At 42.5% G+C, this 24,835-nt stretch overlaps 2 protein-coding genes across 4 annotated transcripts; both read right to left on the bottom strand.

Moving 5' to 3' along the window:
* Positions 1-5,127: 5,127 nt before the first annotated feature.
* On the bottom strand, positions 5,128-7,314 carry LOC111858394 (glucagon-2-like). Its single transcript, XM_023840146.2, has 4 exons — positions 7,063-7,314; positions 6,801-6,903; positions 6,437-6,598; positions 5,128-5,384 (listed from the first exon to the last, which is right to left on the bottom strand). Exons 2-4 carry the CDS (start codon positions 6,893-6,895, stop codon positions 5,264-5,266), a joined length of 378 nt encoding a protein of 125 aa, XP_023695914.1. The 5' UTR covers positions 6,896-6,903; positions 7,063-7,314; the 3' UTR covers positions 5,128-5,263.
* A 1,022-nt stretch (positions 7,315-8,336) lies between these two features.
* LOC111858293 (dipeptidyl peptidase 4-like) lies at positions 8,337-23,572 on the bottom strand. Of its 3 annotated transcripts, none has more exons than XM_023839933.1 (26): positions 23,496-23,572; positions 22,612-22,696; positions 20,274-20,369; positions 19,916-20,010; positions 19,745-19,819; positions 19,597-19,649; positions 19,274-19,346; positions 18,987-19,107; positions 18,513-18,667; positions 18,088-18,185; positions 17,769-17,898; positions 17,607-17,645; positions 17,333-17,431; positions 16,965-17,035; positions 16,525-16,578; positions 16,196-16,320; positions 15,987-16,037; positions 15,783-15,881; positions 15,133-15,202; positions 14,744-14,938; positions 14,304-14,358; positions 13,805-13,904; positions 13,596-13,654; positions 13,228-13,300; positions 12,546-12,619; positions 8,337-8,847 (listed from the first exon to the last, which is right to left on the bottom strand). In XM_023839933.1, exons 1-26 carry the CDS (start codon positions 23,553-23,555, stop codon positions 8,746-8,748), a joined length of 2,307 nt encoding a protein of 768 aa, XP_023695701.1. In that variant the 5' UTR covers positions 23,556-23,572; the 3' UTR covers positions 8,337-8,745. The 3 variants fall into 3 exon arrangements, with proteins under 3 accessions (XP_023695701.1, XP_023695702.1, XP_023695703.1); XM_023839934.2 differs by lacking the exon at positions 23,496-23,572 and adding an exon at positions 22,911-23,169 and having other exon boundaries at positions 22,612-22,699; XM_023839935.2 differs by lacking the exon at positions 23,496-23,572 and adding an exon at positions 22,911-23,168.
* Between the last annotated feature and the right edge of the window lie 1,263 nt (positions 23,573-24,835).

Here is a 24,835-nt window from a genome sequence, read left to right as displayed (position 1 = left end):
CCAAGTACACCGTAAATGACGGAGTGGCAAGGATTCTGCCATTGCCATCTTGTTCGGTGACAAATACAATTAGGAAAACACTGAGCCGACACGAAATCCAGTCTTAAGTGTCTTGGACGGTCACACACGGTGTGGCACGTTTGTGAGAAATGTAACAAAAATGCAAGAAAATGAAAAAAGCGAACAAGAGCTGGTCACCACACGACAGTCCTCTTGCGCTGTATGGAAATATTTCCTATTCCCGAGACAATACGGTGCAAAAACAAGCGATTTGTCGGCACTGCCTCGTGCCTGTTGGTACAACTGGCGGCAACAGCTCCCAACTTATTATACAAAATTCCGTTAGAGTTAATCAGAATATCAGTGCACTATTGACTTGCCTTTGTCACTATAAAGACAGACTCTGCTGGTAAATAATAACAAGATACCATGAACAACAGCAACTTTTGACTATAGTGTTGTTTTGTGTGTATGTTTTCAGTTTCTTTTGTTTTAAAAATATTACACCACTCTGGTTCCAGTGGAGCACATAAGTTTTTTTGCCTGGATTGCCTTCAACTCCGTAATGACTGTCATGATCATTTCCAATTGTGATGTGAAATCACTTTATTTGCCTCGTCACTTGACAGTTGGTATGGTACAGGTGAGTGAGAAAAAATGTTGGCAAGTGCACTACAGCAGTGACAAACTACTGCAAATAAAAACAAATACGGTGGAAACCGCCAATAGTGATCACGGTTATAGTGATTAACCTCTTATATGATCTAAAACGCTTCGGGACGCAATCATTTCTGTACAAATAGCCACTGTTTAAATAATTCGCTTTAGCAATGAAGTAGTGCGCTTACTGCGCTATTTTTTTAAATACATAACATCATATGGAAAAATGAAAACTACAGTACTTCTTTTATTTTCTTTACATTACTTTGATAGGTCTATTTTGCCTTGAGGTAACCCGTCTGCTTCTGGGTAGCTTCCTGAGGCTAATGCTGCGTGCACAGAGAGTAGTGTTCTCTCAATGACAAATAGGCTATATAGACTCATCGAAGCTTATGACAAATTGCCAAAAACGAGCTAACGAGATGCGGCAGCGGAATTACATACAGTATACTTTGAAAAGCCTTTGAAGCAGCTTGCTTTATTTTGAAAGAGTCAATAAATTTCAGTGAACAGTGACGCTGTCCGTTTAAATAACTGATACTTTATTGATCCCCGTGGGGAAATTGTTTTTACGCCTCCCTCAACTTGCTCTTTGAAGAGTAAGTTGTCCGCAAAGGGCAGTCACCTGTTGGGGCGCCCAGGGAGCTGGGGGTTAAGGGCCTTGCTCAAGGACTCACAGACGGGCTGAGGCTCGGTTTGAACCGGCAACCTTGTAATTACAGGTACACAGGCTTCGCCCACTGAGCCACACGCTGCCCCCATTATTATTACCGCATATTCATAAAGTAAATCTACAAATGTCAATTAGATGATTGTACAAAACGCCCTCAGGCTGTTATAAGGATTTGGTGACAGAAACTCTTGTTATTTAGTTAAACTTCATTAAATCAGTTATGACACTATTCGGGTGCAGCCATTAGTTTATTTGTTTCCATGGTTGCACGTGGGGCACACGGTGCGAATTTAGTTGCAGTCTCCTGCATTCCCCCCCCTCATATTAATATTATTAAGGATAATGCGTGTCTAACTGGCAGTTAATTTCTGTAGTGTGCGTAAATGACCGAAGGTGAGAGAAATAGGCCTATTATGTCTGGTTGCATTTATGTTTACAGCGTCATTATACTGTATGCAAGGTTAACTTTAGGATTTCTCTGCAGTCCTTCTGTTTAAATAACTAGTGAAGTAATTAGTGAATGCCTTATTCGCTTCTATCGTGTTGCAATGTGTAACTGAATGTTGAATTATATATGTAGGCTACATATGCATATAATCCTGTGTTATTGTCGCGAATGGGCAGAGTTGATAATTGTACAATGTGTTATGTATCATGCGGTGCAGTGCTGTGTCTATATAAGTAATCTGTCGTGGATATGGATTGTGATGTGAAGAGAAAGGTCGCTATGTTTCATTTGTGATTTGAAAACTGAGAGTGTTATGAGTAGTTCGCTGCGAGTGCACTCTAACGATCCTCTGTTTACTTTAGACCACACACACCTGTAGAAAACCTCTGTGTCATGAGCGCGAGAACTGGATAAGGGATGTTGCGCCTGAGTTAAGAAATAAAGATTCTCCAGGATCCTGAAGTGGTGTTCTAGCCGACTCTGCGGAATATGCACAACTTGAATCAGACCCAGCGCCCTGGGAGAGTGACCCCTATCGTAGTCTCCACTACAGTGGTATTGTGGCTGAGATATAAAGACAAATTTTAAAAATCGGTTGTAATGATCACCTGCTTATGGCGATAATTTTTACACTGACAGACATGATCACTAAATGCGGTTTCCAGTGGTTACGGGAAAAATAATATTAGTTTCTCTTTGTGCAAGTACTTTGGCCAACCTCTGTTGTTTTAAATGTGTTCTACAAATGATTCTTAATTTTTTCTCTGTTTTTGCATAAATATGACCTCGAAATGTATTGCTGAGGTTACTGTCACCTAACTGGGTGCCACCAGTTATTGATAACAATGAGTCACTGTTTTTTTCCCACAGTCAAATATGTAACATTGGATAAATTTCCCCAATAAATAAATCAATAAATGGAACATTTTTCTCTTTTATGCCATTTGTTTAACTTCTCTTTATCTAATCTGAACTTTATCTAGTTTGAAGTTACTGTGAAAATCTCTGAAAATGTTGAGGAAAATTGTCATGTAAGGAAGGGACAACTCAAAATGCAGACGTAGGGTGAAATGAAAGGTGGCTATAATAACCAAGGTAAACATAAACATGAAAATAAAGGACCAGTAGAGACGTACTACACCAAAGAACGGACACCTATGGGGGAGGCTAGACGTACCCTGAAACACTGGAAAACATTCACGTAGGGAATCGCACATGTGATGATACTGAAGATGACAATGACTGGACTGGGGAGCATAAGACAAGCAAATACTAATATACTTGGACCAACGAAGCGCAAAGGAGAGGCATGTGATACCAGTAGACACAAACGGAAAGGAACGGAATTGCCAGCAATGACCTCTGCTGGTCATATGGGGACATGACAGACTGATTCTGACAAAAATGATCTGGTATTATACAGTATATTTGTGTGTGGAAAAAATATGTGAACCTTTGCAGTCAGTAACTGTTGTACCCCCTTATGTAAGAAAACTTCAACTAAACATTTTCAGTAATTGTTCATATCAGGATAGAATAATTTTAGTCTATTTGTTCTTATAGAACAATTTCAACTCAGGGACATTGGTGGACTTCCTCACATGAGCTGCTCGATTCAGGTCTTTTATGGATCCAAGCATTTTATTTGTCGTATACAAAGTGTACAATCAGACTGTCAAAATCATCGGCCTTGAAATGACAGCTGTAGTGAACTGTGGTACCATTAGGCTCAAAATCTTTCTGCCGGACAGCTATGGCTCAAGCATTCATTAATCCAGGATGTTTGGAGAACAAGATCAAAAACAAGATCATGTTATAATTAAGGGTTCTAGGTACTTTATTGTCATCAGCTGCTGTGTAGATGTACATAGTGTAATGAGACAGCGTTGTATGTGGACACAGCTGCTGAAAACAATTAAACATTCAACGTCAGATTAAGTGACAGCCCGGAGCTCTGCTTGTCCCTAATCGCGTTACTTCTTATCACTCAAGCAAAATCTGAGCAGACAGTCGCTGTCGGTTTTGCCGATTCCCCCGATGCATCTGGCTGATTGACGCCTTTCCTCCTGGTTCTTCTCGGCTCACCTGGCTGGCGATGCGGCTTCAGGGAGTGTGGTTGACGGCGCATTGTTTCGTGGATGAGCCACTTGACGACGCGGTTCGTGGTGAATCACCGACTCCACACCACAGCCAACCCCAGGCTCCCCTGCATGTCCCACAACGGGGGGGGGGGACTAATTTCACAGTCTTTCCTGCCTTTTGATGCCTGTTGGGTCACCAATGCCTGGCCAGTCACCAATTAATTGTTTGCCTTAAATGTATTTCACATGATTTTTTTTATCATTATTCTGAAACATTTTCCATCACCATGAAATACTGTTATGTTCTGTCATTTTTCCATGAACCTGCTCTGTCTTCATTTAATTTATGCAAGACTGAATGCTGAAAGAATGAATGGAAGTGAATATTTATGGGTGTGTAATGTCTAAGTTTTTGTTTAATTACGCTACATTTTATTATATTGTAATATATTGGACACTGCTTGAAATAGAGTGATTTACATCATGAGCAGGACCTCAGTCCAGTCTGCTCTTTCGGCAGTTTCTTCAGTAATGAGAATATGGTCATATGCTGGATAAAGCTGTTGGCAGATGGATGGAACATGAATGATGTGAGCATTCGTTTTTGGTCATGCCAGTGGGGTCAGGTCAAATGGGAATATCGCTGTATATATAAATATTTATTCATGCCATAGCAGTTCATCCTAACAGTTTAAAAGCAGCCAGCCTATGCAGTGTTGCAGTGTTATCTTGCAGGGTAATTACACTCTGAGTGTTGTATGGTAGTATACTGAATGTACTGAGTGTGAACATACCAGGCTGCATCCTCTAGGTAAAACCAGTGCATTTTATCACTTGGAATCAGCTGTGGGATTGGGAATGGTTTGAACTGGTTTTCAATGTTTAGTAGTGAACTTACTGGGAGACAGTTAGCAGTGTAGACCAGTACTGTAACTTTGTATTACAGGGAAGGGCCATACATATGGTTTAGAGCCCAGTCCGCCGCTGCAGCCGCTTCCTCGTTAGTCTGATACCTCAAAAAGATTTTAGAGGATCTTTTACAAACTGGGAAGTCAAATTCTGAGACAAAACATTTCAGAACTGAAGCAACTCTGCTGAAAACCTCAACACCTATGCCTGCTTCTGACGCTTTCTGCTGACATTACCATCGTCACCATGGGACCTTCATCCCTGCTGCGTGCAAAATTCTCCCTCTTAAACCATCAAACCCCAAACCATGGAAAATGAATAAAAAAAAAAAAAACTGGCATGTCGGTTTCAGGGGATTTATTTACCACACTGCCAGTGAAGTCACAGTGCAGATCATAGAAAACTGTATAATACAGAATAATTATGTGCCAGATGATTGACTTTGCCTTCACCCATTCCTTCCTCTCTCCTGTTGATATCGAGCATGAGGCTCTACTGTCGCCCCCCTCGCCCCATCTTCAGCCAAGAGACGAACTGCTTGCCAGCTTGGTTCTGCAGGTAGGAGCTGAAGTCGCTGGTGTAGGTGCCGTCTGCATGACGTCCTACCAGACCCCTGTGAAGGGACAGACGCCAGGTACCTGCCATAGGTGAGAGGACCTCCAGTGGAACGTAAATGGAGGAAGAGTCTGATTTTCTCACCTATTAACTGCATTGTTTCTTGGAATGGAGCCTGCTTATCATTTGATATTCGATGCCATAGAAATACCCAGAGACTCATGCAGAGATGATACATTTCGGCACCTTATAAGCAATTTGTCTCCACTGTCCTGTTTGACATGTCAGGATGGTACTGAATCTCTGTAAATATCTTTCATAAACGAATACATTTTCATAACATCTCAAAATTCATAATTAAACTTCTGCGGGTGATCCGCTGTTCACATCAGATCTTTCAGACTAACTGATTTATTCATTACCAATACAAAATTACAGGACCATTGTATCAACTGATGGTATGTATTAGTGTTTATAACTAACAACACTGAAAATATAGCTCTGAGTTTCTTTTGTTTAAAGAAATTCCAGAAAGTCATCACCTACACACTTTCAGTACCCGAAACACCCAGATGGGGGCATTATATGTATATGCAGTTTTGCTATGATGCCTGTTTCCGTAAAGTTACTGGATATACTAAGATGTCTATACAAGACTCTCCCACTGGCTTATACACCATTTTGACCCTGATGAGTTTAAAATTGCAGCGTTAAACCCTTAATGATTTTCACAAATTATACTCTGTTTCCATAAATATGAGGGAACAGTGTGTCAGGAAATTGTATATGTGTATAAGAAGTGTGTGGGTAAAATCTCAGAAACTGAACTTAAAGAACACTTTAAGAAGGGTTTGATCTCATCCTCAGCGTAATGAACTTAACGGTCGATGCTTTGGTTATGTTTTCAGTGGTTTGCTCCATCCTTATTTTTTCCATAAACCCCGTTGTTTTAATAGTGCAATTTTCCATAACACAAGGTTTTATGGGAACACATCTATCATTTTATATCAGAAACACGATATACAGATTAAGGCTTAATCCATGTATCAGTTATTATCCGGTTACATCGTGGTTACGCCGTTCACATGGAAGTAGAGCACACTGACTCACCCGCTGCTACTCCTCTTTGAGTTCATCAGCCACTGGATGAAGTCTTGTGCCCGTCTCGTCTCCAGGTATTTGCTGTAGTCGTTGGTGAAGGTTCCTTGAGAGTGCCTCTTCATGTGTGAGAAGTCCCTGGGTTCCTCTAAAATGACGTTTTCTGTCAGGAAACTGCAAAAAAAAAACATGTCATCCCTTTCTTGGATTCTGAAAAATACTCGCTACATGTTATGTTTTCAAATGTTGATCTTCAGACATCACGTTCAAGTGTGGCTAAATGTTCAGTTTTCAAATGTTGATCTTCAGACATGATCTCATGGTTCTGGCAGTTGAACCTACAAGCTTGAAGGTGGGGGGTGACGGAAGACATTACCTGGAGCTGTCTTCTGTCTCCTGTGGGAGCACTTGCCGGCCGCTTTGAACAACGACCAGCAGGACCAGTGCGACTGTGGAATGGATGCCTGTCATGTTGAGAGCTGGTGGGTAAAACACACACAGGTTCCCTGCTGTCCGGATACTGATTTCCAAACCGCGTGCGTTTCTCTGCTGGCCAGGAAACAGGATGGAATGGCAACTCCCCCCACCCCCCCACACAACAGGGGACTTAGTTAGACGGGGGGTGGGGAGGTACTCACCTGTGGGCTTCTAAGCGCAGTGCTGGAGGAGAGCTGAGCGCAGTGCTGGAGGAGAGCTGAGCGCAGTGCTGGCGTTGCACAGGATCGTCAGGCGCCCCGGGCTGCCTTTGCGGCCCCCCCTCCTGCATGGCGCTCTTATATAGTGGCGGGGTGCAAGGCGGTGAGCCTCTCCAACGCTGCGTGGTGCATTCATTATTCCCGATCCACCACACCGCGCCGGACACAGCATGCCCAAGGCGCACCGCCCAGCCAGCGGAAGCGGGAACGGTGCTCCGCAGCACGAGCTAAGCAGACGTTCCGGATGGAGCTCGGCTGCTCCAGGATCAGAATTTTACAGACAGATGAACGGGGCCATCCAGGCTGAAACTGCGGGTTTATTTTCAGCCCAGTGATTCCCAAGGGACCTAGTGGCTTCCTCTCGGATACTGTCCAGATACGAACAATTAACAAATTAATGAAATAAAAATTCAGCTGAGTACCTCTGAAGTATGTAATCAATATATTTATATTTGAATATTATATTTCAGGAAATATTTTAAAATTGCATTTTTATAGCTGGTAACATTGTTGTATTTATGCATCTTAGTTTTCAATTAACCAAACTGACATTTTCACCATACTGAAACATTCAATGAAGATTATGAATTTGAATAGGCATACAGGTGCTCAAAATATAAAGTGGTTTAGATTTTTCTATATATTCAGTATTTATTCTCTTATGTGGACATTTTTTATGATATATTCATCATCCATCTTCCATGGCTGCTTATCCAGTTCAGGGTCTTGCTGAGTTGGGAGGCCACTCTCTGCTTGGGGTGCCAGTGCAACACAGCACACGTACACAGGCAACTTGTAGACATGGTTTCTGCAAACCGTACGCTTTGGGATTAGGAGAGAAAATAGTCATATCTGGGGAAAGCCAAACTATGAGAGAGAGAGTGTGCTCCACGCACAGCCAGGACGGGCCACACCGCATCCCCCACCATGGAGGTCCAAGGCAGCGTGAAACCCCACCGGACGGCAAACCAGCCCTTAACTAATTATTTAATGCTTAAGCAGCCCTGTACTTCCAAACATGAGCAGGTCCACATTAAAGGGGGCAATATGGCTGATTATCACATGTGGTTTTTAAAGGTTTGTGATCCGGGTCCTGAACCACTATTACCAGTTGGCACTGGGCACAAACACTCCAGCAGCACTGGTTAACAGTTACACAGAGAGTGTTTGTGTATGTACAAACCAATAGATGATGCAAACAAAGGACAAAATACAGATAATTTCATTAATTTATTATACCTCATATAGTCTCAGGTCTTCTGTGTAAATATACATCACAGCTGGTCTTTGGTCTGCCTTTTGCCAAAGTTTATACTGTAAGTCATCACATAAATATCAAACCATGGGAAAATCCTGAAAAGTGTTGGTTCACGTCCATAACAGTCTGAATGTGTCAGGTCAGGGACATTTTTCATCCAGTTGGAATGTAGGCATAAATAACAACACTCATTTTTACACACTGAATCAACAGACAAACAAAAGCATAATTACATTGTACACAAAAATGCAGAAATGGGTCAAGCTACCCCCCAGTACAGCCGTCTGTCTGTCTCTACCCTTGTGTACATCACGCATTCTCTGTGTCCGCCTCTATCTGAATGGACCGTTCCGGGGCCTAATGTTGTTTTACTTGGCTTTGTCAAAGCACTTGAGCAGGAAGTGACTCAAGTGGGTGTAGACGTGGCGATGGGCGGAGCCTTGAAGGCCATGGTCTCTGTCCGTGTACCACTGTAACAGGGAAGAGGAAAAATATATTTACTGCAGATATCCATCCATCTATTCATCCCTCTATCCACCCATCCATCATGTATCTATCCATGCATTTGTCCATCAGTCCGTTATCCATCCTTCAATCCAAAGACCCATCGTTCTTCTCTCCATCCTATCCACCTAGCCATCATCCATCCATTTGTTCATCATTCCATTTTCCATCCATCTCTCCATCCTTCTATCTGCCCATCCACCATCCGTCAATCTATCCACAGCCACCCAGAGTAAGCCAGGAAACTATTCCTGGAATCCCAGCGCAGAGCAGACTTGGTAAGACATATAACTACTAACTCATATTCTGATTTACAAAGGGATTTCAATCAGCTACTGCCCTGTGAGTCAGGTCACCCAGTTAAAGCAAATATATTGTCTGAATCAGGTGTATGTGGGTCTTCCTAGGTAAGGCTGGATAAGGTTTCTCAAAGGGCCCAGTGGAGAAGGCATTAACTAATTAACAGCCAGTTACTCAGCACAAATCACATAACCCAGCAGTAAAAAAGCAACATGGGTCAAGTTACACCTTAAAAGGCCTGGCAACCATTAACCAGTAAATGACCCTCAGTAAATGACTCATTAACACTGAAGTTCACACTAGACCCACAAGCATCTGTACAATAGCACAGGGCTCTAACTGGACAGTGACGGTTTATACGATACAGGGCAGGCTGTGGCTTTATCCTCATCACAAAGCTATATGCTTCTTTAAGCTTGTGCCCCTGCACCCGTCCTCTGTCACCCCGGGCAACAATTTTGTGTTCTGAGATCGTTTATCAAACATTACGATTAAGGTATGTAAACGTTTAAAGTGTCCAGTTATCCTGACGCTCCCAGAACATTATCCCACTACTACAACTTCTGCTACACCTCTGCCGCTGCCGCTTTACACTGCTAAGGTCATGGGTTTGAGGCTGGACAGTGTATTAACAGTATACACATTGAGCTAAGGCAAGGAGTATGCACTGATACAGTGTGTATGGAGCATGCGCTGATACAGTGTGTATGGAGTAGGGCTGGGCGATAAAACGATTACGATATGTATCGCGATAGACACGTGATCGATATCAATAAAAAATGTGTTCGATAAAACGTTCGATATTTTTTATTCTTCGTCGGAAGAAAACAGAGGTTGCGAAGCTAGTTTGGATCCGAACAGGTGTTCCGGGCAATTCGGTTTCCCTATGTTTCCCCTGTCTATCGGGAAATAATGTTTCCCCTAATATTAAATCAAAGAGGTATGTGAAATGTCTGAAAATCACTCAAGTACATTATTACATGTGAATACTGTATTGTTATTAGTACCGAGGCCCAGAGTTGCTGTATACCTGTTTTAACAGGGGGGAACCAAATATCCTGGATGTCAGGAAATAATGTTTCTCCTAATATTTAGGCAAATATGTATGTGGGATGTCTGAAAATCACTCAGGTACAGTATTACATGCGAATACAGTAGTTCGTCACGCATAATATAGTCTTATAAGAAATACTATACCGTTTTCATCAAGAAATATCTCTATCCAGCGAATTAAATACTTTCATTTATTATCAGTAAAAACAAAAAACATGTGATGTTTTAAAATATGTGGCTTGTTTACCTCAAGAGCTTCGTAAAAAGACATGAAAACAACAGCGAAACCGTGTACAAATCAGCGCGCAACAGGGGAAACATAGGGAAACTGAATTGCCCGGAACACCGGAAACGCAGCTGTCATAAATGGTCGTAGCACAGCAAAACAACTGCTTTATACTCTTCATCAATAAATGTTATTAATGTGATACTGCTGTTAGCCAAATATCATATTCACTGCTGTAAGTGGAAGGGGAGAAAGCCATCCTTCATTTGTTTTATGAAAGAATTTAAATTGTATTATGGCTCCTTAAGGACTTTAAAAGATTGGAAAAATGCACGAATCCTTAGTCACCGAATGTCTAAGTTGCTCCTATTTTGATTTTTGTTTGATATGTCTTTTGTTGCTCCCTAGCATTGTTTCGTTTTGTTGGTTTGTTTTTATTCTCCTCTATGAGAGTTTGTATATGTTTGTATTGTGTCTTTTCTTGCAATAAAAAAAAAAAAACAAACAAAAAAAAAAAAAAAAAACAACTGCTTTATGGAAGTTCTGCCGGTTTTTTGTGAATCACTGTGACGGTCGCCTCGCCCTTCCCTAACGCCGCTCGCCCCCCGTCTCCTGAATATTAAGTTATAGGTCTGTATCCTTTCGGTTTGTATGTGTCATGTTGTCCGGTTTTTCGCGTATCCCGTGTTTCGTTTCGAGTCTGCCGTGTCTTTTGTTTCCCCTTCTCTCTTTCCTCTCTGTGTTTACGGCGCACTTCCGGGTTCCGGCTCCCTACGTATCGCGTCTTCCTCGTTAGTGTTTGCATGTGTGTCTTTTCCTAGCACAAAACCTGGACTGAAAATATACTTGAATAGTTCAACTTCAAGTATGATTAGAGTAAGAATAACTTGAAGAGTTACTTTTTCATATTTCTGCAGGTTTTATATTTCAAACAATGTTACTGTACTGTATCAGGTTTGTTTTTTTATATTACAGATGTACTGTATCTCAGTCTACGTCAGTTTTATTTATGTTTACAAAACACTGCACATATTTTAAAAACACTTTATTTTCCATGGTTGTTGACATGTTTAAAATAAAAATGTTTAAATGTAATATATTTTTCTCCTGGTCTTTATTTTAAATGGGTCATAAAAAATGTCAATAATTATCGATATCGACCGATATGAAACACTCATATCGTGATACAGTTTTCAGTCATATCGCCCAGCCCTAGTATGGAGCATGCACTGATACAGTGTGTATGGAGCATGAACTGATACAGTGTGTATGGAGCATGCACTGATACAGTGTGTATGGAGCATGCACTGATACAGTGTGTATGGAGCATGCACTGATACAGTGTATATGGAGCATGCACTGATACAGTGTGTAAGGAACATGCACTGATACAGTGTGTATGGAGCATGCACTGATACAGTGTGTAAGGAGCATGTACTGATACAGTGTGTAAGGTGCATGCACTGATACAGTGTGTATGGAGCATGCACTGATACAGTGTGTAAGGAGCATGCACTGATACAGTGTGTAAGGAGCATGTACTGATACAGTGCATTGCCACACCCACCACAAGACAAACCACCTCAGGGGTGAGTACCTGAGTGCAGCCATGTGGCGGGTGATACCTCAGCACCACACCAGTCCAGATGGACCAGTGTGAGTTTATTTTCTGGTGGCTGGAGTGCCAGTCCTGCCACCAACCCTCAAGTTTTTCCCTGTAAGTTGGAGGGCCTCCTTGCTGGGCTGGATGTAGATTAACTTTATACCCAGGACAAAGCAACTGCAGGTTAAGGGCCTTGCTCAAGGGCCCAACAGAATAGAATCATGTCGGGCATTCACGGGATCTGAACCACAGCACTTTTTAAAAATAAGTTTTATAATAACATATTTTTTTTACATATGTTACTGTCCCAACAATGACAGAACCTCTGTTAAATTATAAAATATGGAAATAACGTTCCATTAATGTTACAGAAAGAATGTTCTCTGCCAACTTTGAAAAGATCTTTAAATAGTGCTAGCTAAAGTTCTGGGAACGTTCCCTGTTAGCTGAGAGCACGGTCCCATTCCCCAACGAGCATTTACCATGGCCTCAAAGTCCACTTGTTCGTTGACGAGTGCTTCGGAAATCGCTGCTGCCTGCTGGAAATGCACGTTGTCTAAAGGACATGACAAATACGGAGAAATCAAACAGCAGGAGTGACACCACCAGCTCTCTGTGGTTTGGAGGCTTCATCTGTGTGTTTGTCTTCCAGCTTGTGCCTTTCATAGTGAACTCTTTGGGCACCTGGCTGTACACCCGTGTGAAATACAGAAAATGTCTGCCAAGTGACACAGTGTCTCTCTATGTCCCTGAATGTTCTAATGTTGCACTTCTGGTCCTTAAATAGTCTTGTTAAGTTCTTGCTTTGTTAGAGGTCGTTGTGTAGCTCCTGCTCCAGTCAGCTGACACTGGTAGCTGGGCATTCACTGGAAGCTCAGCCTAACTGTATCTGGGCATTCACTGGAAGCTCAGCCTAACTGTATCTGGGCATTCACTGGAAGCTCAGCCTAACTGGACTTATGCCTAAATTACTCCTTGGCGGCACATATGTTTGTAATATGCTATTTGCCTCATTTAAACGTCACTTTGGACAAAAGCATCTACTAAATAAATAAATGTAAAATCGTTAGTGACTTTTGGAAACAGATGCACCACAGAACTGGAGAACCGTTCTTGTACATAACGGAAAAAAACGGAGTGGGGAACATAATTAAGGGAATTTACCATCTGCAGTGCCATGAACCAGCAGATAATTCACTGATTTGAAATTCTTGGCACGACCCATGACTGTGGAATTCTGTAAAACACATGTACAAGACAGAGCTTTTAGATAACACTGCAACAATCACCTGAGTCCTGAAACGCAGACAACGATAAGGCCAAATAAGAATAAATGATTAGATATCATCTTGTGATAAACTTTACCAGCCTTACTTAATAAAGAAATAAAATTAATAAGTTCAAGTAATAAGTTCGCAAGTAGCAAGTTCATAAACTTTTCAGTCAGCTCAAAAACAGTGGTAAATAAAAACGACTAGGAATCCTTAGAGATGATATCATATAAATCCACTAAGACACTTAGCACTACTAACCCGGTAAAAGTCAGCGTTTTCCGCAGGCAGGGTCATGTAGCGTTCAGTGTATATTGAGTCTGGAAATGACAGTGAAAAATAAGACATTACTGAAATCACTGCCATGTGTTTTCTACAATAAAGACTATTATAATTATAGAAGCTTGCGTTAAGTTTTAACCGTAAAAATGGGATTCCAGTCAGCCGACAGACATAAGAGGCGTACATACCATAATATTCCCACTTTGATACCGGAGCAACAGCCATTCCACACTTAAAAACTCCGCTTCCAGCACCCAGAACCATGGAAGTGACATAACCTCCATAAGACTGAAACAGGTGAGAGTTTACAGGTGGGAAATATTCTGTATTTTCCATGCATTTCATTAACAAAACATCATTGTTGATGTTGAATGTAAGTAGGGCCAACACTGGGTGTTCTGGCACCCCAGGAAAGATTCTGTTGAGCGTGCCCCCCCACCCTGAGCAGCAGGATACACATTTTTTCAGTTCAATTTATATTAAAAACATTTCAGTAGCACAGGGTGTCTGGCTGCCAACTAGCTAGCTTGTGTCTGTCTTGTGTAAACTTGTGTAAATAACGGAATGTAACCAGGGGTATTACTACCGACTTTCTTTCACTCGCTCTTTTGTGTCCCCTGGGCGATCACCCATGTTGCCCATAGCGTGGGCCGGCCCAGAATTTAACAAACAAAAAGTTAATCTTACCCAGCCCCAAATGGCGATGCGCTCTTTGTCTACGAATCCCATCTCAATGAATTTCCTTAAGACAAAGATACTTTTATTAGTTGTTGTTTATACATGTTCATACATTTATACATTGTTTATACATTTTTGAGAAACGAGTCAAATAATGAAGCAAACAAAACTGGCCTGATCCGGTAACAGATTAAGCCGATAACCAACCCAGTGATACACTGAGCACGCAGTGCGGAAAATAGAATATTCCGGATCATCGGCACTGGTTTCTGCCATCACATCAGGCTTTTCTCCTGGATGCCCCCGGCACATCGTGGGCAGGGGGTTGTGCGTGTCTGATTGTCCATCTGCCTCACTGCACTTACATTCTTTTCCTTTTATTTTTTTAGACAGGGTTTCGAAGTGGGAGGGGGGGGTTTGAGCTTTCATTCCGCAGCGATTCACTTTACCTGGCGGCTGATATCTGATCCTCCACTTCGTACGTGCCCAGCCGTTTGTAAATGGAGTGCATTATTTTGTCGCCCTGGTAACCACTTCCCCTCCCATCGAAGCTGGCGACAATGATGTTTTCTGTGCTGGCCAAGTACGTGGCCCAGCTCAGCCTGAACCGGTAATCAACCTTCTGACTACATGGCCCAGCATACCTGTGAAAAGACACCTGTAACACTCAGCTAGCCAGTTCTGATACAGCCCGACAGAGCTTTCATATCAGGAGGAACTGCAATGTGCTGACGGACTGTGCTTAACAATCAGTACAGAACACTGCACTTTTTTTCAATAATGCAGATTAGCCATCTGATCCAGTTAGATAAATTGCCCCAAAACAAACAATACTCACACGTCAATCAGGATAGGGTACTTTTTTGATTTGTCGAAATCAGGTGGTAAGATCATCTGGTACCAAAGGTCTGTAATAAAACACGAAAAGATACGTGGATAAGCAGTTGGCTGAAGTACAGCGCCAGGCCTTCAGCGATGTTTAGCTCTGACTGATCACTACGTCAAAGCCCAAGGGCTGAAAATGGGATCAATGAGGCTTGGAAGGAGCATGTGGTTGGGAGCAGCCTGAGCTGTCAATCAATGGCAGGCAGAACCCAAAGGGAGAGAGTGTATAAAAGCAACCGGTGATTGACAGCACACACCAATCCCTTACTCTATGGCAGTGTTTCCCAATCCGGTCCTCAGGGACCCACGGACAGTCCACGTTTTTGCTCCCTCCCAGCTTTTTGTGGACTGTCTGGCAGGGAGCTGGGAGGGAGCAAAAACATGGACCGATACTGGGTCCCTGAGGACCGGGTTGGGAAACACTGCTCTATGGGATTCAAATCTTCCTCCTTAATCTCTAATTTGAGCATTGTGATACTGTGCGGTATTCAAAGTGCGTGACGTGAAGTGGTAATATATGACAATATTTGTGCAGGGGGCATGGGAACTGGGTGACAGTAGGGGGGGCACAGCTGAAGTTTGATGGACTCTATAAGCTCTTACCAAACTCCCCCAGTCTGATTTTGTCCCGGCGCATGCTTGGCATTTTCAAATTCTCCAGCATTTTCTCCAGATCTCTGTTGTCCTCAAGAACCATGATCTCTGCAAACAAACACGTCTAAAATGCACTGGATCTGTCTGTCACTGCCTGTGACTACTTGGAAGAACAACGTGCTCCGTTTTCACATCCTGGTGAATTTTGGTTACCTGAGCCGGCACCCCTGGCATCCCTGAGTGTGAATAAAGGCAGTCCAGGCCCTGTAGAGGCACAAACCAAAACGAGGGAAGTCACAAGGCATTTCAGATGGCACCTTAGGCCATTACTAGGAGAGAAGAGAGGAGGGTTCAATCCCCTGTAAAATTGACTGCATCTTTATTTTGTCCAGGTGTCTCTTATATAGGTGTTGGTGACTGACCAGAACAATCCATTCTGTAGTAGGAGGCCTTCTGGCTGAAGTACCCGGAGTTGTACTGACATCTGTCTGTGTCCAGGTCACATGTGAGGCACTGGCGCTCATGTGATCCACCTCCAGTCGCAACCCTGGTAGCATAAACAGCACCCCGCGAGGGGGTCCAGGCTGAGCTGAAGTCATGACAGCGAGTTCTGACAGACCACAGCAGACATGGACAGCTTCTCGCTGATGTTGACTCATGGATACTCTTTGCTAATGAGAGTCGGTAGACCACGCCCACCGTGTACCGCAGATTAGCTGCGTTTGAGGCAAATACACTGCGCTGACATTACCTGTAGAGGTTTCTCTGGCCTGGGATTTGATTGTGTTCATTGCTTACAAAATATCTGTGAAAAGAATACAGTGTGATAAACACCTGCAGCTCCCACTAGTGGGCGAGGTGAGGATAACCTCACAATCATACTAAATGCTCTGCAAAACCAATATGAAACACAGAACCATATTTCCAAGCATAACAATATGTTTTAAGCCTTGCAGTGGTGGGGGAGGGGGGGCAATAGCTGTAGGGGGCTTGCAAGGACAGGTGAAGCCCTCCTACAGTGAATCTGAAGAAGGCACCACCTGAAACGTCTGCAAAAGTAACAGAACGTAATACGGACAGTGAGCTAAGCAGCTGTGAGGCAATGAACCGGCAGCTATTTGACAAATATCGAGCTTCCAAGCCTTATCCAAGCGCTCGTCACCCCCCCCCCACCCTACGGCAGGGACTTACATGGAGTCGGCGGTCACGCTGGAGATGGAGATCACCTCCCACGCTCCTGAGGTGATGGGCACCCGTGTAATCTGCAGATTCAACCCCGTGTGAGATTCAGCATCATTAAACTCACTCCCTTACCGCGTCATGACTCCACCATCACCTTCCGCACTATAATCTCCCACATCTACTCTTCACGTTTCATAATTATTTTGACAAGCAGGACTAACTGTCTCTTGATTACAACATTTTTAGAAGCTATATATATATATATATATATATTATTTTGAAATACAGAAGGGGGTAAATGCAGGGACCTTACCTGCTTACAAAATTTCCTAAGTTCTTATGTATTATTTTGAAATATAGTGGGGGGGATCACTTACTGCATTAACGTAATGGATATGCTTGTACCCCTGGGTGTCGCTCATCACTTGGTAAAAGCTGATATTGTCCACCGTGAAGAAAGGGGGAAGTGGTGAGAACTAGAAAGACCAAAATAACCCCACACCATTGTCAATGCAGCAATGGAATGATGGAGCTTGCAGCAAATACGCTAAAGCGCTTCTACTGGTTAAACAAGGCTGTAGTGTCACATAGCAACCCATAGGACGACAGTTATCAGTCATTTTTAGTCGCTTACATCTCGAGCAGACTTACCTGCCCAACCCAGCCGGTCTGACTTGTTTCCACGTAATTCTGAAATGAAAACGAAAATGATTGAGTCATCATCATTAGCGAGGCTAACCAACATTCGGAGGGCGACTGGTTATGGTTAGAATGGATCCCGGGTCGATTTGCATTTAGGTATCACATGTGTACCACTTTCTCCACCCAGGCTGTGCCGTTGAAGTCATATAGCTGAAGTGTGACGTGATTCTGGCTCCTCTTCTGCCACTGGACGGCGATGCGTTCATCGGTGACCCAGATGACACTGCTCAGGTAGTGGTCACTGCAAAGGGACAAAAGGCTACCTTCAAACGCAAAATCCACAGCGCACTCCAACAAACAGCAAAAAACAAAAAAATCTCACACATCAGATTTTGGGTTGTGTCAGATACTGTGAAGGTCTTTGTCTTATAGGTTATTTTGGTCCATTCTTAGTTAAAGGCTGATATAATTAAACAGCATTATAGCTTACCTTTCTCCGACTGAACTTGGCACAACAACCTCCTCTATCGTGAAGTTATTTGTGGTGTCGACAGTGAACAGCTTTACGTCAGGATTTGGCGAACCGGCCTTGGAGACAGAAAGGTGACGTCAGGTGAACTCATGGGGACATTCAGTCCATCGGTCTCAGGCTGACTGATTATCATGTTGACAGTTCTGACTGGTCCTTGGTGTGGAACATTAAGCAAAAACTAAATGGTGATTCTGATGTTTTGTTGCACATCTGATGCCTTTAATGTTGTATGTTTAATCTCCCTGAAGGTCCATTTATACACAGGCATCCGACAACAGCCTTTCACTGTATCCAATGGTAAAAATTACATTTTTAATTGAGATTTATAATCAAGCCAAGATAATGCATAACAATTTTGTTCCAAGTATTTTCAAAGTTCCTACCTTAGGATAGGGAATGATGACCGTTTCTGGGTACTGCCCTGTACCGTACCAAGAATACTCAATATTGTGGACTTGAGTGTCATTAAACTGGGCATATGCCAGGAACCTGCCACCAGGTGACCACCACATGGCCTCGGTGGATGAGAACATTTCCTCTGTATTGGATGAGAACAGTCCATTACATCCAAACATTACATTCAAAGTCAAATACTGTACTCCAGAGGTGGGAATCTCAGGTCCAGAAAGAAAAAATCCAGACCAAGATTATGCTTCAACCAACCAGTTGAGAATAAAGAGTCACGGTCATAGAGCACTCAACTGGTTGGTTGAAACAAAATCTTGGTCTAGATTTTAATTTTCTGGACCTTAAGTATCTGCCTCTGTTATACTCCATATGGCTAATTATGCAACAGCAAAGCAATTCCAGAGCAAAGACAAGCTGCTCCTTGCGGCTTCCTGTAATGTTGAACTAACCCTCATAGACCCAGTCTGGAATGCCATTGAAGATGATGTTTTCCTGCTCATCGGCGGTTATCTTAACAGCTGGGGACATGGCCTGTAGCTTCACATGCACATTGTAGTCCTGAACGTAGGCCTACAGGACAGATGGTTACAGGCACTGCTGTGAGTCTGTGTTCAGTCACGCTCAGCTCGTAAATGATCGGCCTTTGGCCAGGGGTGGTCCAATGCACCCAGCCTAACGCCCGGTGCTGCCCCGCGACCCTGCCCAGGATGGGTGATCGGCACTGGGCTTGCCTTACCAGTTTGTTCCCAGTTGGGGCCCATATCAACAACTGCACATTTTCCAGCTTATCACCTGTCTCGACAAAACTCCTGAAAATAAAACAGGTCAGTGCATTAGACTTACATCCTGACAAATATCATGCACACATACGGAATATTTTAGAAATTATTTGAAGAATCTGGTGCTGATAAGCAACAAGACGGAGTGCTCTGTCCTAATAACAGCTAATATCAACAGCTAGTCAGTTTAGTTTGACTAAATCAATCACCAAAACTAGCAATGTCTACCTGCTGTATTCATGCGTCACATGTACTTAGGGATATTAAGAAAAAGACGTACTGTGTTTCTGTATTGAAGATGGAATATGAGGCAGTGAATGAATGTCTCCACATCTGCCAAGACATGATGAGAATGTCAAAATGTTTGCCCTTAAATAAACCTTATAAACAAACAATAATAAACAAAGAAGGCTCTCAGGGTATAATACCTTACTGTAATTACTCGCCAGACATACAAACTTTGTATCAGCAGACACTAAATAATCACTGGCCTCTACTTTTGCCTGTGGAATAACAATAAAAAAATGTTTAATAGATCACAGGATGTTTCTTAAAACCCAAACAGGCAAAGTGTTGGGGTCAGAGACGTGGCGACTCACAAAGGTTTCCTTGAACAGGAAGCTCGTGGCTGCTCCAGTTTCCACATTGTAGCGGACCACAGTTCCATTGCTTGTTTTGTGCAGGTATTCATTGTCTGTGACAACAAAAAAGTAGGCTGGTCAGGATGGTCTTCATTTTTAAGAACTCCGGCAGATTCTAACTGCAGTAAGTTTGGGGGGGGGGGGGTGACGTTGAGGCAGTAATGAGATGTCAACACAAAACTGAAACCCACATGCATCAACACTGGCTGATTAACTCTGCGTCTAACCCTAACCCTCTGAAGAAGGAACTGACTCTGAATTTTTCATGAACATATTAAATGGGTAAATGGTTTTTACACGGACACATCTGTATTACCTGATATCCACCGCATATTATATGACTTGTAATTGAAGCTGCTGTTGAAGTAGTCTTCAATCGTGTACGTCTTCTGGGAATCGCTTGAAGATCCTCCTGAAATTATCAGAACGAACAAAAAATGTGGGCGAATGCATTGGAGTGAATGTCAAGTTTCCACTGAAGGTTGCTCCCGCAGGAAAATGATCATAGGAGTCACTCTCTCCCCTAAGCTATTCACATTTGGAACAACGAAGATCCCCATGTAAAGCATTCTAGATTTACTAATGTAATCGCACACTTAAGACTAGAGCCTGACCGATAAACGATTTCGATATTTGAGGATTTGAAAGTCCGATAATGATGTATAGGCCTATATTCATTTTTTTCCCCAGGAACACATAACATAATTTTCCCTAACATTTGTTCGCGAGGTTCCAGTTCACATGCACGAGTACTCTACGCATTTTATGGAATGCAATTTAACTGCATGTTTTTGCAAGATATATCGGCGGCTATGACGGTGGGTATTTCTGAGATCCGAAACACATCGGCAGTGCTGTGTCTAATTTCCCCGCTTGTTTGGAGGAAAGTAAAGTAAAGTATTTTACTTAATTTTACTTTTTTCTTTTTATTTTATCTCCACATTACAATGCCTGTAAGGGAAATTTCAAAGACATAACTGTGGAAAAACAACACGATAGTTCTGCTTCTTAGTTTGTTAGGCTACTTTACTGCTGGCTCACATTCGAGTACTTACACAACTCTTACCAAATCAGATGATGCAGCCAATTTTGTGGTGCACCACATTCTGTATGCACTGTAGCACTGCATTTACTGTCACAATTAAAAACAGCGTCGCCACACGTCTCGTATAATGCGTGATCGTCTCTTACTGGAACATAAAATGCTCCTTACCGTATTATACTGGACCATCCCGTATTAAAACGGACGGATGGCAAGACTATTTTCAAGTGTCAGTAAATGTAGGAATGCTGGATATAGTAAGACGACAGCTGTCTGAAGTGTGTAGACACGATGAACATGTCTTTGTAAAGACCCACTCATCACATTGTCGCCTGTAAATGAATGGCACATTGTTACTTGTTCAGTAACCACGCTTGGGTCACAAAATCTGATGAAAGCGGTGTTAGTCACCTCTTTGACAGAGATAACCTGAACACCCAAGATACGAAATCTTTCCAGGATTACAGTTTCTATTTATGGTGATGCACCTGAAGTGTTTTTGATTGCCAAGTCCTTGTTTATCCCTTGTTGCTTTGGGGTCACAAGATCTGGTGGCTGCTATCAAATATTGTGACCCCTCCGCTGCAGGTGGATGATGCAATCCAGTAATGAAATCTTTCCGTAAGCGTTGTGTACCTGAATGTGAGACAGAAGTTAAATAGCCTAAAGTAAGATGATGAAACTGAGCTCAGAAATACTCACTCTCGTAGCTCCCTATATATTTTTGCAAGAACACGCAGTTAAATTGCATTCCATAAAATGCCTGGAGTGCTCGTGCGCATGAACGGGAACCTCGAGAACATGTGCAGCAGCGCCACTAGGGTCACAGAATTTGGTGTAACACCGGCACACCGATTTATCGGTCGGCCTTTACTAAAGACCCCAGTACTAAACTTATACCAAGAGTCGATCGGTCATTCGGTGCCAAATTTATACAGAGTATTTATTACAGGATGTCATTTCTTCTTCTTATTATTATTATTAGAATATGCTGTTACTTCTTAAAAAGCAAGACAAAATGTTTTGGTTCATATCCTAGACCCAGAGTCTGGGTCTGTACCACATCATGGATGCAGAGCTAAATTCTCCTGCATGTGGTGCAGCAAGGGGGCGAGTGTCGTTTCTTCTAATATGTGGCGTATGAGAAAGTCTGATATTGAAAGGGGGGAGGTGGGGCGCCCACACAACTAAATAATTTAATTACCAAGGTCTGTTTACTGGGGGGATGAATGAGGCCAAATTAAATATTTCCCCCCACCCCCCGCGGTTCCGGCGCTCCTGCTTCTACTCTGGGTTCTTTAAGGACCTCATGAGACCAACTCCATGATTAAGGACTAGCAGAATGATCGGCTCCGTCTTACAATTACAGCTCGTGGGGCTTAGCTGCGGTCTGTAATTTACTTTAATTTAAATCCAGTTACTCAAAATAGAATTCATTAATTTTATATTAATATACAGTAAGAGAAAGTTAAAGAAGGTTACTAAACCCAACGGGATTATCTATCCGGATACTTCATTGTACAGAATAAAGTAAGAGTACACTTTTTTGGCACAACACGAACCATGTTTGTCTACAAATAAATACGTACATATAGGTAAATTACAGGCTTACCATTTAAATAAATTGACGTTGGCACTGCTATTAAGACGACGACGCAGGTAGCCCCTAGCACCGCTAGAATTGCCTTTCCCCAATTCTGCTTTAAAAGAAATAAATACAGACTTAATAGTTCTACAAGTATATAAAGTTAAGATCATTACATTTTCAAGTTTCGCCTTCAGTGAATGCACTTATTATTAAATGAAAACGCAAGCAAATTTAGATAATTCTTTGTGTTGATCAAACTAAAACCACGCAAATATTCACATTTAGAATTTTTCTCCAAAAATTTATAAAAAACCGTTACTAACCATAACTGCATCGGGGGTGGTCGGTAGTGAACCGAGGAAATAAAGCGGGGCTGAAAATCTCGAGTTTCAGTGGCGTATAGCGGCTGAAAAAGTGACCAGGAGGAGCGCGTCCGCCCGCAATCCGAGTTACATATTATCCTAACTATGCTCGTAAAGGGGAGGATAAAGCCGCGTCAGATTAAAGTTCTCCGAGTTAAAATGTGTTTTTCTTGCGAAACCATTTAACTTAAGGCGGCCCAGTAAGGAAAGCAGAAGTTGCTACTAGTCACACGAGCGGCTTATTTTATCATGTTTCGCAGGAACCTTTTGTAAAGGTCACGTTGGATTGTGTTTAAAACATTTAAGAGATTAACACGTAGGATATTCCCTTAACGATGTTTATGTTTGACGCCACACAAAAATATAAATCACAGACATTCCAAAACATCGTCTTCACCATCACCGCTACAATGTATTTCGATTTCATTGTAAAAGTATCCAAAGTCATTCTTATGAGATTGGTTAAATCAGGCATTCCGATTGTATTGCTCATTGTTAGCTTGTTATAAAAAAGGAATTGCCAATTAAACTGCCGTTTGCCCTCACGTGCTGCATCTGTGTTTTCCCCATCTCATGTGAGGGGGTTTGGACCCCCAGCTCCACCATTCACCGCGTTATTACTGTCACCCTATTGATTTGTGTCGTGCCTTCGTCTTGTACTTTTACTGGTCTGTTTCTTTGATTGACAGACTCATCCAGCTGTTTCACATTAACATTAGTTACCCTGTCATAGCTTATAGCAGGGGTGCCAAACTCCAGTCCTGGAGGGCTGGAACCCTGTGTAGCTTAGTTCTTTCCTTGTTCCACCATAAATGATTCAGCTCAAGAGCTGTGTGGTAATTAGCACAAGGAGCTGAATCAGGTGTGTTAAATGAGGGGAAACCCAAAAATGTGCAGGGCTCTGGCCCTCCAGGACTGGATTTGGGCACCCCTGGTTTATAGTGTCCCTCCTGATATGGATTAGATCAGGGGTCTCCAACTCCGGTCCTGGAGAGCTACCGACCAGTAGGTTTTCTATCCTACTTGGCTTCTGATGAGCCACACCAGGCCCTGGTATTTACCTGAGAACAGGTGTGGCTCATCAGAAGCCAGGTAGGATTGAAAACCAACTGGATAGTAGCTCTCCAGGACCGGAGTTGGAGACCCCTGGATTAGATGGTCACCCTAGCTGTGCTTTGTCCATTAGTCCCCCTGTACTGGCCCCTGCATCCCTGTCTCCCTTCACCCATGCCTAGCAGCTTGTGGCTGGCACTGTACTTCTAGTAAATTTGAGTAAATAGTGCACTAAGTGAATGCTGTGGAAAATGGGAAAATAATAAATAAATACAAAATGCAGATACAATATATATATATTGTGTTAAATGGATTTTTGCCATGGCCAATGCCATTATGCCTACAGTACTTTTTACATAACATATTTATGTAAATTTAATTTATCTATTTGTTATCTCTTTTGTATCGTTCACAATCATGACATATCATTCAGGTAGGTAATTTATGCTTTTCTGACGCAGCAGTACCAATATAAAAAAGTGTCACCTGTCATATGACTCACATGTCATCATATGGTGAGTACTGACAGGTGCTCTCAGTCGGAAAAGCGACCGGGATGTTAGATGTTTCCTTTGGGGAAACTGAGAGCGGTAAGAAAGTCAAGCCAGGTCCCGTTTGTATTGTGAAAGATTCAAAATGCACCGCAGGTCCTGTTCAGTTTTCAAAATACTTGAGTTCTCCACTAGTGGCGCGTGTTTACCGACAGTGAGGTGGTTTTATGGTGAATGCGTGGAAAATGCTGAGGCAGTGCAGCAGCGGTGATAATTACAGCATAAAGGTCAATCATTATTCACTCCGGTGCACAATTACACTCTCAGTGAAAAAGGGTAGCA

Source organism: Paramormyrops kingsleyae, chromosome 16 (genome assembly GCF_048594095.1).
Source record: "Paramormyrops kingsleyae isolate MSU_618 chromosome 16, PKINGS_0.4, whole genome shotgun sequence".
Taxonomy (NCBI): Eukaryota; Metazoa; Chordata; class Actinopteri; order Osteoglossiformes; family Mormyridae; genus Paramormyrops; species Paramormyrops kingsleyae.
Note: the sequence above shows the minus strand (reverse complement) of the source record. Positions and strands in the feature narration are given on the sequence as shown.